This window comes from Ornithorhynchus anatinus, chromosome 13 (assembly GCF_004115215.2).
Source record: "Ornithorhynchus anatinus isolate Pmale09 chromosome 13, mOrnAna1.pri.v4, whole genome shotgun sequence".
Classification (NCBI taxonomy): Eukaryota; Metazoa; Chordata; class Mammalia; order Monotremata; family Ornithorhynchidae; genus Ornithorhynchus; species Ornithorhynchus anatinus.
In genome coordinates, this window is record NC_041740.1 from 28988042 (window position 1) to 29005281 (window position 17240).

The 17240-nt window shown below is 42.1% G+C and overlaps 1 protein-coding gene across 5 annotated transcripts in view; it reads right to left on the reverse strand.

Moving 5' to 3' along the window:
* CACNA2D1 (calcium voltage-gated channel auxiliary subunit alpha2delta 1) overlaps positions 1-17240 on the reverse strand; it is a 439415-nt gene that overhangs the window by 352713 nt on the left and 69462 nt on the right. For all 5 annotated transcript variants that reach the window (XM_029077600.2, XM_029077601.2, XM_029077599.2 and 2 more), the window contains exons 2-3: positions 6660-6741; positions 343-459 (exon numbers count right to left, since the gene is read on the reverse strand). In XM_029077600.2, the coding sequence (XP_028933433.1) occupies positions 343-459; positions 6660-6741 (199 nt within the window). The remainder of the gene's footprint in view (positions 1-342; positions 460-6659; positions 6742-17240) is intronic.

Consider the following 17240-nt stretch of genomic DNA (forward strand, 5'->3'; position numbering starts at 1 on the left):
ATACCTTCCACTCTTCATTCATATTCCCTCAAAAAGCAGATAATTAGGTAACCCTGGCATTTTCACCCACAACTGTCCTTTCAAACCACTTGTCAAATGACTTCAGTTGCCCTGCCAAAGTTGAATGAGTAATGCGCACGCCAAGGCAACTGACACCAAATGCCAATAAGACAAAACATAACCCTGAATATACCATATCATGAACCGTTTGCATAGATCACATGCACATCAAATCTTATCAAATTTCATGGCAAGCAATGCAAAAAATCCCCTGAAATGACCCATACAGATTGTTTTCTTTCATAGATAATGATGGAAGACATTGACCGGATACACACTCACCACCAGGGCTTTTGATCTGTTGCTCAGGAGTTTTTCTATGTCTCTGGCTGCAATCTCCACCAGCTGCCGGGCGTTATTTGGCTCCACGGTGTACAGGTCTTTGTACTTTGTATAGATCTGCAGGTGGAACCATAAATTGCAAACAGTTATAATTCCATCATAGCTGTGCTCATTTGCTTGACAATTGCTGACAGGGAAAATGGATTGCAAACCATTAGTGGAAGGAAATTCCCCTACCGATTCTCCCCAGAGGTAATTTACCGCCCCTTATGATCTTAGCAATTGCTATGAAATTCAGTTGAACAATGAAGGGTCTGCCTTTCATAAACAGGTTGAAGCCACATGAAAAATCCAAATCACAATTCTTCAGGGCAACATGGGCTTACAGTATGGCTCTCTGGGGAGGGTTCCTCTAGAGTAGCATAGGATGAGACTCTGGCTGGCAAGATTCTTGGAAAAAGAGAAAGTGAATGAATCTGTGGCTGGAAGAGTGAGATGAGGGAATCCATCACGTGGCCAACAGATGGCTGGCACGTGTCTGGCAAATCTCCTCTATGGCACACTTCCTGGTGGTAGTTGTACTATCTCGTGAGTAGAGAATTTAAGCACAAACAAGGCCTGGTTCAACCCTAAGAAGCAGCATGGCCTAGTGGATAGGTCACAAGATTGGGAGTCAGAAGGACCTGGGTGCTAATCCCACCTCTGTCACTTGTCTGCTGCGTAACCCTGGGCAAGTCACTTAATTTTTCTGTGCCTCAGTTACCTCATCTGTAAAATGGGGATTAAGACTGTGAGTTCTCTCAGGGACAGGGACTGGGTCCAACCTGATTATCTCAAATCTAACCCAGTACCATGCCTGGCATATAGTAAGTACTTAATAAAGACTTATTAAAAAAAAATCCTGCTTTTTGGGCAGACCTCCAGTAACCTGCTTACTGCTAACTGCTCTGATATTTTTTCCTTGGCTAGCTTTTAGAATTAAAAAGTGGTGACCAAAGAGACACCAGTGGAATAAGTCATCATCATCAATGGTATTTACTGAGAGCTTACTATGTGTAGACCACTGTACTAAGTGCTTGTGTTTCTGTTGTTTTCATCTTTCCTCAATTATTTGAGAACTGGAAGAGTGTGCTTAGCATCCAATAGGCACTCAAATATAATTGAGTAGATTGGAAAGACAAGTCCCATATTCACTTACAGTATGTTTTAGAAATGATGGGTTCAACAATATCTTTAATTTATTTATATTAATGTCTGTCCTCTCTCCGTTCCCCCCGTTCCTCCCAGACTGTAAGCTCACAGTGGGCAGGGAACGTGTCCATTTATTGTTGCATTGTAGTTTCCCAAGCACTTAGTATGGTGCTCTACACCCAGTAAATGCTCAATAAATATGACTGAATGAATGAACAGCATAAGAATTCCTCCTTCACTTTTTGGAAATACAGCTAAAAGTAAGAATTGAAGAGTAATAGAGAAAATGATGCCTGTGTTCCATTCTCCTTATTAACCTGGGGACTTTCCAGAAAAAAATCCTCCAGTTCTTTCTTTGATCAGAATCCTCAAGAACTTTATCCCCAGGGAAAAAAAAAAATTAACCTTTGAAATATCTCATTAGGCTATTTGTTTTATTCAGTTTTTGGCTGTGCATAATACAAGAGCTAACCATTATAGCATTTTAAAACATTTCTAGTTAGTGCCTTATATGGAATCTTCTAAAGACTCACTGATTCACTTTGCCAAGGCCGCCATATTTATGAGGCTCCCCTCATACATCAACAGCTAACTCCCTGGCCTTATTATCCAGGCTATAGTTAGACCTGCCTGTACAACTACACACACACTTAGCTCAAAAACGTGTCAGAAGACCTGGGTTCTAATCCCAGATCAGCCGCGTGCCTGACGTGAGACCTTGGGAAAGTCAGTTAACTTTTCTGGGGCTTGTTTTCCTTATCTGTAAAATGGGGATTCAATACCGCTAGACTGTAAACCCACTGTCGGCAGAAAATGTGTCCGTTTATTGTTGTACTGTACTGTCCAAAGCACTTAGTACAGTGCTCTGCACACAGTAAGCTCTCAATAAATATGACTGAATGAATGAATACCCATTCTCTGTCTTACTTCGATTGAGCCCTGTGTGAGACAGGGACTGTGTCTGTCCTGATTATCTTTTATCTTCCCCAGTGCTTTGGACAGTGCTTGACATGTAAGAGCTTAATAACAATAATAATAACAATAATAATATATGTTAGGTGCTTACTATGTGCCAAGCACTGTTCTAAATGCTGAACAAATACCACTATCATTATTATTATTACCTGTACCCAAAAGGAACCTTTTAAACTTGCAGAGAGAGCACTGCAAAATGTCATTAGATAAGAATATTTCACAGAAAAATTAGGTGAAGGGCTTCAAATAAGGAGAATTTCGACTGGATGTGGTCTGGCTACTACCACTTTGGAACTGTGACTCAGAGTCTCCATGTTGGATAATGACATCAAGTCTCCCGGAATATAATTCAGGTGAGATGCAGGGGTTCCCCACCTCTGGAGAATGGAGGTTTTGGGGAGCACTCAATTTTGCATTTGCATCTGAAATATAGATTTCAAAATATCAATTACATTTTTTCTACTCACGATGGGCCTGCACCATTTTCACTTATCACAGATTTGGGGTTTCTTATTAGCAGGAATATAGAGGACTACATGGCACAACTCTTGATTTTTTTCTTTTTGACTGAGTTATAGGTCTTTTATCAAGGTTTTCCTCCTCTAGAGAAATACTAATTTTAATCTCATCATGGGCAGGGAACATGTTTTTTTTTCTGTTGTACTAGCCCAAACTCTTAGGAGTGTATACTGGATTCAGAAAGCACTCAACAACTACTACAGTAGTTCTACAGTACTGTGAAGTTTGTGTGACTGATTCCATGTTTGCAGACTTAATAATAATAATAATGATGGTATTTGTTAAGCGCTTACTATGTGCCGAGCACTGTTCTAAGTGCTGGGGTAGACACAGGGGAATCAGGTTGTCCCACGTGGGGCTCACAGTCTTAATCCCCATTTTACAGATGAGGGAACTGAGGCACCGAGAAGTTAAGTGACTTGCAGATTCATTTATAACAGTTTTATTTATTCCTCACCTCAAAATTGGAATTTTCTGGTTTTCTTCTTGGTTTGCAAAATTACAATGGGTATGTCCTTTTAATTCATTAGTAATGCATGTTATTTGGAGAATGAAGTCTCTGTTTTGTGTCATCACTGTGAGTTTGCCCTATTATATATGCCGTAATACTTCAAGGTACTGCCTGAATCAATTGATCAATTAGTGGTTTTCATCAAGCATGTCTGTGTACAGAGCATTGTAGAAAGCACTTGAGAAAGTAAAATACCATTGTAACTTTTTGTCTGTGTTTGTTTTTTCAAAGGGTATTTAAGTGATTATTATGAGCCAGGCCCTGTACTAAGGTCTGTGGTAAATACAAGTTAACAAGGTTGGACACAGTTAATGTCCCGCATGAGGCTCACAGTATTTAACTACAAGAAGTCTTCCCTGACTAAGCCCTTCTCTTCTCTTCTCCCTCTCCCCTCTACATCGCCCTGACTTGTTTGTCTGTCTCCCCCTCTAAGATTTCACTGTGGACGGGGAATGTGTCTGTTTGTTGTTATATTGTACTCTCCCAAGTGCTTAGTATGAGCCTTGCACACAGTAATAGCTCAGGTATGATTGAGTGAATTAATGAATTACTCCCCATTTTCCAGATGAGGTAAGTGATTTACCCAAGGTCACGTAGCCATCAAGTTGGCAGATGTGATCATCACCCACAACAAAAAAAGGAGATGAACTGTACTAATTAGTGTAATGTAAAGAGAGATGAATGATGTGGCACATGGACTGTCAGTCCAAGGGTTTCTGTTTTATCAGGATTCTTCAGCCCATACTGGAGATCCAGGAATAGACAGCATGCCACTGGGATGTATAAATAGGACCTTGCCATGTAAACAACCCCAAATCATCTTCCCTCTGAATTGGGACTTAGGCCTTAATTGAGGACTGCAGTCAGATTAGGGAAGAGCTAGCTACAGTGACAATCAAATGAAAAAATACCTTTAGAACACCAGATTCTTAGGAACCTCAGTGATTTCACTGAGCTGCATTACTTCAGAGTTCAACTGTTAATGGCTTCTGTACTTGTTTCCTCTTCCTGGTGGTGAGCTCCTTACAGGCAGATTTTGTCTTTAGTTCCATTTAACTTTGTCTTCTCAAGCACCTACTACAGTACTATTCCCATGACAGATACTCCAAAAATAATGACTAACTAATTAATGATTTCCTGTAGTCCTGTTTAATAAACCAATAGTATTTATTGATTGCACTGTATAATCAGCTCCTGATTACTTAGGGTGTGGCTCTCTGGGTTGTGAATTTTTTAGATTTCTGGCTTCTTTCAACCTCTAGCTTTGCTCATCCATTAGCACTTTACTGCTCATTAGCACCTCTACCAAAGTGCTGGCAAAGGAAGAAATGAAATGATTTCTGTCTGGACTTGGCCTATTTCGTTATTCACTTTGCCCCTGGGAACTCTTTGGACATTCATACTTTTCCGTGTCATAAAAGCAAAAAATCTGTTGTGTCCGTCAGGAGTATCTACATGGTGTGATTAAAATGGGATTTAGAATATTTCAAATAGCATATAATATTTATCTCTCCATTTAGGCTTCCTAGGATTTATTGTTGGGGTGTGTTGGTACAGAATTTGTGCCAAATGAGGGTGAACATTTATTGAGATATATCAGTGGACTTCTTTTTCCAGGTTTCACAGGACATCTTCAGGAGGGCTCTTTTCATTCTGGCCATCTGCCTAGCTTTGTTTCTTCCTCTCCCCAATTTTCACTACTCCATCTATAACAGCCTACCTGTCCCAGAAATCTGCAACTTTGATTCCCCACATCTCTTTCAGCTCCCACATTCAATGAGCTGCTAAATCCTGTCAATTCTCCCTCCAAAACACCTGTCAGATATGTCTCTCCTTAAAAGCCCAAAAAGCTAAGACCCTGGTTGAAACTCTCATCATGTCCTAACTATATTATCGCATTAAGAGCCTCAATGATCCCTTAATCTACAGCACTCTCCTTCTGTGTTTCTGCCCAGATCATCTTCCTAAATATTCTCTCTTCCTGGTGGAGGTGCCCTAGAGGTCATGACAGGACTCGGCAGGGAAGTGCGGTGCACACTGTTGATGAAAGTTACACAGCTGCCAGAATAGGAAGGAATTTTTCTGAGCTTTCGATGGCTTCTCGAAAGAAAGGAAGAGTAGCTGGGGTGTTAAGAAGGGAGGGAGAGTGGCCAGAAAGAACAGTTGATCAGCAGGAGCGTTTGTTGTTGTTTTTTTCTACTAGGGTATGAAGGGGGGAGAATTCAAATTTGTAACCCATCTTCTAACCTGCTGAGCCTGGGGCTGCATGGAGTTAGGGGACACTGTTGAAAATGGACTACAAAGGACAGACGAGGTATTTGGGTCCACTTCAGCACATGGGTCATGCGTGCATGTGTAGCATTTATACTATAGAAACATGAAGATCAAAGGAGTAGAATTCCCCGCCTCAGCAGGTGCTGGTGTTCATCCTGTACCCGACAACTGAACATCAAGACAGTCGGTACTGTCAGACCCCACATGCCAGAGAGCAAACAGCCTGAGAATGTTCCATTTGCCACTGACCACATGAGGGGATTAACAACCTATTTCACCAGAAACAGAGAAAGACAACAGACCATATCCTGGAGATAATTGGTGAAAAATCCAACCCAAGCAGGGCAACAAAAAAAAATTACCCCATCGTCCCAACAACTCTCCCCTTAAACACCCAAAATCTTGGTACGTTGACTCCAGTCTAAAAGTACAAATGTCTGTACATTGGTGGTTTTGTACAAGAGGAAAGGATTATGTGCTGTCGTGGAAATCAATTTCTTAAAAGCTTTAAAATCCATTCACACCTTTATATTCTTCAGGGGAGCTAAATTACTCTGAGGCTATTATAATGCTTAAGATTATACCTGGCACTGCATAATTAATGAAATAAGAAATAAAAGTGGAGGCTTGGAATTCAAAATAAATCAATGAGTTTTTTTGTTTGTTTTTACATTTGCTTTTTGCTTTTCTAGTCCAGTTAATGTCAAGAAAGAGAACATTATAAACTTTAATGCCCAAAGAGTGTATTAGCCTGTCAGATTCCATTTATTCCTCTTTCTTGCTGAAGCAAACCAAGAATTTTAAAAGTTTCAAGCCTCCCTAAAGGTAGGTTTTGGTTTTTACTTACCTCAGCAAGCTGGTTCACCCCACTTGCTGTTCTTGCCAGTGTAACGAGGTCATCCTGCATCTTATCCACCCAGGATTTTATGCTACAGAAATAAGGAGAGAGAAGGGCGGCCCGTCAGATAACTAGTAAAGATCTATGAGAATCGGAAACACAAATGCAAGCTGACAGTTTGCCTTCCACACCGCTGATTGATCATGAAGTCATTCGATGCACCTGGGAATTGAGTTTGAACCAACTCCTGCTTTCTGTGGTCATGGAGCATTTGGCCTCTATGGTGGCATAACAGATTGGAATGGTCCAGAATCAATAGAAAGAAAAAAATGTGCAAAAATAACTGTACATCTACAGTTTTGGTTTTTTAAAAAAATTTCAAAAATTTACAACTTGAAAGTACTGAAGAAAAGTAATGTGGCCTATTGGTTAGATCATGGACATCGGAGTCAGAATGACCTGGGTTCCAATCCCAGCTCCACCAATTGTCTGCTGTGTGACCCTGGATAAATCATTTCAATTCTCTGGACCTTAGTTTCTCATGTGCAAAATGGGGATAAAGATTATGAACCCTATGGGGAACAAGGACTCTATCCAACCTGATAAACTTGTATCTACACCAGCGCTTAGTACAGTGCTTGGCCCACAGTAAGCATTTAATACCACAAATATTATGATTATTGTTATTATCATTAAGAGATCATACTAAACAACCCCTGCCTCTTAGGAGTATAAGGCAAGCGGTATAATCTAGTGGAAAGAGCATGGGCCTAGGAGTGAGAACACCTGGGTTCTAATCCTGGCTCTGCCACTTGCCTACTATGTGACATTGAAAAATGTACTCAACTTGCCAGTGCCTCAGTTTCCTCCTGTGCAAAATGGGGATTCACTACCTGTTCTCCCTTCCCCTTAGACTCTGAACTCCATGTGGGGCATGAAGGGGTCCAATCTGATTATCTTGTGTCTGCCCTAGTGCTTAATATAGTACTTGGAATATCGTAAATGCTCAACAATTATCATTATTATAAAGTGATACAATAATAATAATATTTATTTACTGTTCACTATGTGCCCAACTCTGTACTAAGCTCTGGGGAAGAGACATGGTAATCAAACTGGGCAGTCTTATCCCACGTGGGGCTCACAGCTTAAGATGGAAGGAGAGTGGATATTTTATATCCATTTTACAAATGAGGAAAACGACAGATAAATTAAATGCATTTTCAAATAGCAGTATTTATGGAGCACCTACATGTGTGCAGAGCACTGTACTGAGTGGTTGGAAGAGTACACTACAATAGCTCCTGTCCTCAAAGGAGTTTAAGATCTAGAGGCAGAAGGTCACACAGTAGCCTAAGTGGTGGAGCCTGGACTAGAACTCGGGTTTCCATTTGCACTCCCACACTGCATCCACAAGACCATGACTTAAATCCAGAGGATTATTATTTAACTCCTAGACTACTGCATCAAACAAAAACTTCTTATAATTGGCCTCAAGGCTCTCCATCATCTGATTTGTTGTCTTGGATTCTCCCAAGCTATAGGCTCTCCAGCCTCTGATTCCTTGCTTATGTTATTTCTTGTCACTGGCCAACAGGCTTGGGGCTCCAGGGGCAACATGTTGTGGGCCTACAAATCAATCAGTGGTATTTATTGAGTACTTACAGCACAGAGTACTGGGCTGAGCTCTTGGCAGAGTTCAGTACAACAGAGTTGATAAATCCAATCCTTGCCTTTAAGGAATTTACAACTAGGGAGGGGCTTAAAAATCTAGTGGCAGAGAATCCTGGAATGCCACCTAACCTTGCACATATGAACATACTGATGCCAAATTGAATTTCCAACTTTGCATACGTAGAGAAACATTTTACTAGCAGGAGGCTTTTCAGATCTCATTCTTGACCACAGTGTGTGTGTGCTCTCTCTCGCGCGTGCTCTCTCACTTTCTCTCCCCACCTCCTGCCCCCAGACTCTACATCCCTTATATTTGCTGCTGGAGAAGCAGCGTGGCGCAGTGGAAAGAGCACGGGCTTCGGAGTTAGGGCTCATGAGTTCGAATCCCAGCTCTGCCACTTGTCAGCTGTGTGACTGTGGGCGAATCACTTAACTTCTCTGTGCCTCAGTTCCCTCATCTGTAAAATGGGGATTAAGACTGTGAGCCCCACGTGGGACAACCTGATTCCCCTGTGTTTACCCCAGCGCTTAGAACAGTGCTCGGCACATAGTAAGCGCTTAACAAATACCAACATTATTATTATTATTATTATTATTATTATTATTATTTGCCACACATCCTGCAAGTCAAAAGGCAAGTGGACATCAACTCAAGTGAAAAAATTAATAGCCTCAGAGTGATAGCAAAAGTTGCAATTAGATGTGTTCCCAAGAGAAACTCGGTGAATAATGGGAAATGAGGGATAAAGTTGACATAAGAGCAAAGGCATAGAGAAGAATATTTGGGAAACATTATAGTGGACCAAACAATGGGAGGATCAGACTGGGAGGAATTTAAGAAGGAGTTTGCTTCTGTAGCAAAGAGGAGGTGTGTGATCTTCATCGTGGAAAGAGTATGTGAGAGCAATGAGAGAACAGTTAGAACTGAAGATTCACAGAAAGCAAATTGTACTACAAAAAAACACATCCTGTTTCTGTCCTTGTTCCTACCTGATCTCACCCTTCACTGCCTTGTACCAGCTCCTGCTCCCACTATAGAAACCTTGGGTCTGGCCCCAACTTTATTCTCTCCACATCTGGATTTTCTCCCCATAGGTCACCATAGCTGCTCTTTCTTCTTGGATTGTGAGCCCTCTGTGGGATAGACCGTGTCTGACCTGATGATCTTATACCTTCCCCAGTACTTAGAACAGTGTTTGAAACATTATTCATTAATATGAATGTCTGTCTCACACTCTAGACTGTAAGCTTGTTATGGGCAGGGAACATGGCTATTTTTTTGTATTTTGCTAAATGCTTAGTTCAGTATTCTGCACATACTACTTGTTAAAAACAGCATTCTGAGCATAGCAGCTTTTGATCTAAATGACTCTGTTTTTGTCTCAGGAAGTCCCCCATTTCAGGTGGGATGTATATCACATCTGCAAATTCCAAATTCCGGGGGACAGGAGATTGCTTCTTTCCCAAAACAGATAAGGCCTGCTTGGACAGGAGATTGCTTCTTACCCAAAACAGATAAGGCCTGCTTGAAGAGTCTCTTTTATCACTGAAGAAAACACATTGTCCGAGTTCTTTTGTGATTGGCTACTTCTCCTATACGTTGCAAATAAAGGCACAGCCAAACAGGAGAGGGGGGCCGTTGTGTCACTCGTACCTCTCTGGAGGTGAACAGGTGAACGGGCACTCGGTCACCTTCCTTCCTTTTCTGATCTATCCAACACTGTCTCTGAGTGTTACTTTCCTTACTTGTGTCACCACCTTGGGTTCGAATCCTCACTGCCTTTTAGTTCCATTCCCTTTTCGAGTACACTACTTGCTCAAAAAATGTTATGAATGAATTTACACACACCATTTTTATTATTATTTGTCTCTCTCCCAGCTGAATTAATAGCTCCAGGCTGTCAGGCCAATCTTTCCCTCCTCTTCCAGTGCTCTCCCCCTCCTCCTCCTCCTCCTCCCCAAACTCCCACCCATCCCCTCATTTCTGTTCTCATTCCCATCCTCACTCCTTCTATGACCCATTATCTTCAGTCAATCACTTCCTGGGTGGTGTCTCCAAGCTAAAGAACTTTCTTTGACTAAGCAGAGTGAAAACTTCATATAGATGTTATATCTAGATCTAAGCACCACTGTAGGTTGTAGCAATTATTTCATTTTTCCCTTTTTGCATATTATAATTAATATTTACAGCAATCATACTTATCGAGTGCTTACTGTGTGCAGAGCACTATACTAAGCACTTGGGAGAGTACACTGTAACAGAGTTGGTGGACATATTCCCTGTCCTCAGTGAGTTTACAATCTAGAGAGGGAGACAAACATTAATATAAATACATTGCAGATATGGACCTAGGTGCCGTGGGGCTGAATGAGGAATAAATCAAGGAGATAGATTCCAGTGCAAGGGTGACACAGAAGGGTGTGGGAGAAGAGGAAATGAGGACTTAGTCGGGGAAGGCCTCTTGGAGGATATGTGCATGTTTGTTGGAGAATATAATGTATATTTGGGTAATGAGGCTATGTGGTGAATGTTTGCAAGGGGTTAATGGACCTATATGCTAAGGCTATTGAGCGAGGCCTTTTCTCAGATGCTGCCCCACCTCAAGACCCTGAACACTGCCTATCAATTCCTTGTGATGGGCTCTAAACCTGCTGAAATGTGTCCTCTTCTTCCTAAATCCAATGACTTTCCTTTGAGGCTGAGCTGAGGTTAAGTATGGGTGTCATGCAATCTCATAACAGAGGGTAACAAAGAATGTAAGATAAGCAGCTGGAAAAGTCCAGAGACACCTGGTTTTGTCTTATCTTGTCTATACAAGTATAGAAATGAATTTGGCTTGGGAGTTTAAATAAAGGCTAGGCTCATCCAGAAGGGGTATGCTGAATGCCAAGTATATAAACACTAGTTAGCCAAACCAAAACTACTTTGGAAAATTAAAGGAGAGATAAGAAAAATGGATATTTGACTAAAATTTATTTAACCTGTCCGAGATAACCAATTTGGTTTCATTTATTTGGGCAACACTCATTCCATAATAGTTCAAACGATCAATACGTGAACATGGTTTCACTACCAATCATTGCTTCAGCCAAAACATGTCTCGCTATTTAGAGGTAATTTGGGGTCTTTTCCAATTTTCTTTGTCTTACTGAAAAGCTGCCAGTTGACCTTTATGTGAACCAGGACATTTCTCTTTAAAATGAAAAGTTGTCTGACTCCAGATACAATCAGGAATGAAAAGATACCAAAGTGGGGAAAGAGCAAAGTCCCCAGATTCCAGAAGAGTCTAATAACACCAAAAAGAACCCTTTAAGCATTTGATATTCCCCCCCACGCTCAGCTCCATAGCACTTATGCACACATCCAAAATTCAGTTTATTGTCTGTCTCCCCCTCTAAATTGTAAACTCCGTGTGGGCAAGGAACATGTCTACCAACTTTGTTGTAATGTATTGTATCAGGGACAATGCAGGGTTCTGCCCTCAAGAAAGTGCTCAATAGATACCATTGATCGTTTACTACAAAAACTCACTAAATAAAAATTCTGCCTTGTTCAATTTCTCCAACCCACTTTTTTCCCCTCTACTTGATGTTAGAGTAGCCTAAATGAAATCAATTAGGCTACTTCGGAAAGAGCCCAGGTTTGGGAGTCAGAGGTCATGGGTTTGAATCCCAGCTCCACCGCTTGCCAGCTGTGTGACTTTGGGTAAGTCACTTTACTTCTCTGTTCCTCAGTTACTTCACCTGTAAAATGGGGATTATGACTGTGAGCCCCACATGGGACCACCTGATCACCTTGTATCCCCCCAGCGCTTAGAACAGTGTTTTGCACATATTAAGCCCTTAACAAATACCACCACCACCACCAAATTGCTTATTTGAGATGGTGAAGGTGGCATAATGCTCTTCCCATAGTAGGCACTGATACCATTGATTGATTGACAAAATAAAAAGACATTATATCTTGCTCTAGATTTGGAAGCAGTCACTACTGCAAAGCCATGGACATGGTAAAACACTAAAACTAGTCATGTTCCTGTCAAAGTTTCCAAACTCATAGAGTTCATATTTAGAAATCTCAGTCTCAGTAATATCTGAAATGCCACAGGGCATAAATTACATGAGAATTAGTTCAGACCTTGGGCTTCCCTGAACTTAGAAAAGGCTCATAGTACTGTCAAAGGGGGCAGGCACATACAGTAATAATAATAACAATAATGATACTTGTTAAGCACTTACTATTTATCAAGCTCTGTTCTAAGTGCTGGGCTAGATACAAGTAAATCAGGTCTGGCACAGTCCCTGTCTAAAGTGGGGCTCACACTCTTATCCCCATTTTACAGATGAGGTAAGTGAGGCACAGAGAAGTTAAGTGACTTGCCCTAGGTCACACAGCAGACAGGTGTCGGAGCTGGGATTAGAACCCAGGTCCCTCTCACTCCCAGGCCCGTGTTCTGTCTACTAAGCCATGCTGCTTCTCAATAAGCAATAAAAGGATATAAGGATATAATACCAACAACAATCAGAAGACTGAGATTCAATGACTCAAAAGTATCAATTGTTGCAGTATTTCTTAACTACTAGCATATGCAAGCACTGTTTTAAATGCTGGGGTAGAAAGTGTGGCTTAGTGGAAAGAGCATGGGCTTGGGAGTCTGAGGTCATAGGTTCTAATCCCGGCTCTGCCACTTGTCTGCTGTGTAACCCTGAGCAGCCATTTCACTTCTCTGTGCCTTAATTACCTCATCTGTAAAATGGGGATTAGGGCTGTGAGCCCCACGTGGAACAGACTGATTACTTTGTATCTACCCCAGCGCTTAGAACAGTGCTTGGCAAACAGTAAGCATTTAACCAACGCCAGCATTATTATTATACAAGTTAATCAGTTTGGAGACAGTTCCTGTCCGACCTGGGGATCACAGTCTAATTAGGAATGTGGGCAGATACTAAATCCCCAATTCGTAGTTGAGGAAACTGACACACAGAGAATTTAAGCAACTTGCCCAGGGTCACAGTAAGCAATGGGCAGAGTCATGATTAGAACTCAGGCCTATGATATTTCCACGAGGCCCTGCTGCTTCTCATGCCTGTGTACAGTGCATGGGTCAAAAAGGGAAAAACATTTTTGAAAAAAGAAACTCATCATTGTTCATCTACCCCATATAAAGAAGTGGTCAATTGTGTTTTGTTTCCTACGCATGTAATGTTTTCATTAAATTGTATCTAACCCAGCACTTAGAAAAGTGGTGGACACATACATAGTAAGCACTAAACAGATATTATAATCATTATACGTTCTTCATCCCACAAACTAGCTAATTCCTTGGAAAGATCAGAAGATAATCAGAATTGTGACTGGTAGTAAAGTAATGCTTTATATTTCCGTCCCTTATGACTGTGCATATGAACATGTAAGTTCACCAGCTTTCATTTTTGAAATGCTTTTGTTCTTTTTTATTAAAAAAAAAAATAGATCCCACAAGTCCCCACTCTACTGCTCTCAACTGGCTGAAATCTTTCAAGCTGTCAGTTCGTGACTTGATCCAAACATCAGCCAGCCCTCCTCACCACACGCCTTTTATTTCGGATGTTTGGTAACACAGCTGTGGCCATTTGTTTATAGCTATCCAGACAACAAGCAGGCAGCTCTCTTTGGGGCTGACACTGAGGTTGGCCCATGGACCAGCTGGCTAAGGGGGAGGGGCGCTTTGAGGAGCAGAGTGCTCCCCTGAGGGAAAGGGTGTCTTGCTTTCTACACATCCTAGCCCACGCTCTACATATGGCTCCCACATGGCAGCCGATATGCTCCTGGTGTAATGGTGAGTAGTGTGATCTACATTTCTAATTGCTTTTTACAGTAAGTTCACATGTGACTTTGGTGACCGCCACTCAATTTTCTAGTGCTTTTTGCCCACATAAATAGCAGATCCTTAATCAGATATATTAAAATGGCTATCTTACTCCTTGCCCTGATTTTCTTGTATTTACCCCACTCTTGGGTTTTAGTGTCTGCCTCCCCCTCTAGACTTTTGTGCACCTTTTGGGCAAGGGAATATGTCTACCAATTCTGTTGCACTGTAGTCTCCCAATTGCTTAGTATAATGTTCTGCACATAGTAAATGATCAACATATGTGATTGATTGAGCACTGTACTCTCCCAAGTGCTTAGTATGATGCTCTGCATATAGTAAATGTTCAACAAATACGATCGAGCGCTTAAAACAGTGTTCAGCCTCTAGTAAGTGTTTAAGAAATATGATTATCTTCTCCCAACACATATCAAATTATAATAGAGCCAATTTCCCTCCTTTAGCATGGTAGTTTATTTTTGCTTGGTTCAATTTGTTTTGGGGGGGAAAAGTTTGATTTTAATTTCTAAACAATTTCCTCTATCTATAAGAGGACTAGACTATAAGCTTCCTGTGGGCAGGGAGTGTCTACCCACTCTACTGCATAGCATTTTCTCAAGTGCCTACTTCAGTGCTTGGCTCATGGTAAACACTCCATAAATACCATCGATTAAATAAAATCATTTGATTGCACGCCATCAGTATACTTGACCAGAAAGCTGGATTTGTGTCTATAATAGTGAGCCTAGTAAACTTCCACTGATAAATAAATATCCCAATTCTTATTGTTTTACATTAAGGGCAGGAAACATCTATTAATTCTGTTGCATTGAACTCCAAGCACTTAGCATAGTGTTCTGCACATAATGCTCAATAAACGCCACTGTTAGATTGATTTTAGCATTGCATCAAAAACTGAAGACAGCTGTCCTCTAGACTGTAAATTTTTGTGGTCAGTGAAGGTGTCTACTACCTCTGTTGTACTGTACTCTCCCAAGCGCTTAGTACAGTACTCTGCACACAGTAAGCCCTCAGTAAATATCATTAATTTACATTTTTTTCCACCTAATTTCACATTCTTGGAGTGAAACTCTTTGAGTTTGAAGAAATTATTTAAATACCTAAAATGTATGTGCAAACATAAAAGCAACAATAATATCAAGTTTAGAGAAGCAGCATGCCCTAGTGGAAAGAGTATGGTTGTGGGAGTCAATTTGTGGGTTTTAATCCCAACTCTGCCACTAATCTGTTGTGCAACCTTGGGCAAGTCATTTAACTTCTCTGTGCCTTAGTTACCTCACACGTAAAATGGGAATTAAGATCATGAGCCCTATGCAAGACATGGACTGTGTCCAACCTGATTAGTTTGTATCTACCCTAGCACTTAGTATAAAGCCTAGAACAAAGTAAGCACTTAATAAATATCATTAAGATTATATTTTAATTTTATAAAATTATAGAAAATTTAAATTAAAATATACTTATACTGTTACTGGAAAACCATTGGTCTCAACATTAAACAGCATTTTCATTTTGCTTCATTTATCAAGTGGAGCCAGAATTAAAGAGTAAACACACACTGGACAAGATCTGGCCACCTATTTCCTCACGAAAATCAACACGATCAGGTCTGAGCTCCCCAAAGTCACCCCTCCGCCTCTCCCCTCCCCCCCAACAACCCCCTCCCCTACTTTCCCATCCTTCCCTGCAGTATCCTCAGAGGAGATCTCTTCCCTCCTCGCAAGTGCCACCCCCTCCACCTGCGCCTCGGACCCCATTGCCTCTCACCTTATTAAAAACATCGCCCCTGCCCTCCTCCCTTCCTTAACTTCTATTTTTAACCACTCAATCTCCAATGGCTCCTTCTCCTCTGCCTTCAAACATGCCCACGTCTCCCCCATCCTAAAAAACCCCGCTCTTGACCCCACTTCCCCCTCCAGTTATCGTCCTATCTCCCTACTACCCTTCCTTTCCAAAATCCTAGAACGAGTCGTCTACAATCGATGCCTAGAATTCCTTAACTCCCATTCTCTCCTAGACCCCCTCCGATCTGGCTTCCGTCCCCTCCACTCTACCGAGACTGCTCTCTCTAAGGTCACCCATGACCTCCTTCTTGCCAAATCCAATGGCTCCTACTCCATTCTGATCCTCCTTGACCTCTCTGCTGCCTTTGACACTGTCGACCATCCCCTCCTCCTCCATACCTTATCTCACCTTGGCTTCACGGACTCTGTCCTCTCCCGGTTCTCCTCTTACCTCTCTGGCCGATCATTCTCGGTCTCCTACGCTGGAGCCTCCTCCCCCTCCCATCCTTTAACTGTTGGAGTTCCTCAAGGGTCAGTTCTTGGCCCTCTTCTGTTCTCCATTTACACTCATTCCCTCGGTGAACTCATCCGCTCTCACGGCTTTGACTACCATCTCTACGCAGATGACACGCAGATCTACATCTCCGCCCCTGTCCTCTCCCCCTCCCTTCAGGCTCGCATCTCCTCCTGCCTCCGGGACGTCTCCACCTGGATGTCGGCCCGCCACCTAAAACTCAACATGAGCAAGACTGAGCTCCTCATCTTCCCTCCCAAACCCGGTCCTCTCCCAGACTTCTCCATCACCGTGGATGGCACGACCATCCTTCCCGTCTCTCGGGCCCGCAATCTCGATGTCATCCTTGACTCGTCCCTCTCGTTCACCCCACACATCCTATCCGTTACCAAGACCTGCCGGTTTCACCTCTACAATATCGCCAAGATCCGCCCTTTCCTCTCCACCCAAACGGCTACCTTACTATTACGGGCTCTCGTTATATCCCGGCTAGACTACTGTGTCAGCCTTCTCTCTGACCTCCCTTCCTCTCTCTCGCCCCGCTCCGGTCTATTCTTCACTCCGCTGCCCGGCTCATCTTCCTGCAGAAACTATCTGGGCATGTCACTCCCCTTCTTAAACAACTCCAGTGGTTGCCTATCGACCTCCGCTCCAAACAAAAACTCCTCACTCTAGGCTTCAAGGCTCTCCATCACCTTGCCCCCTCCTACCTCTCCTCCCTTCTCTCTTTCTACCGCCCACCCCGCAC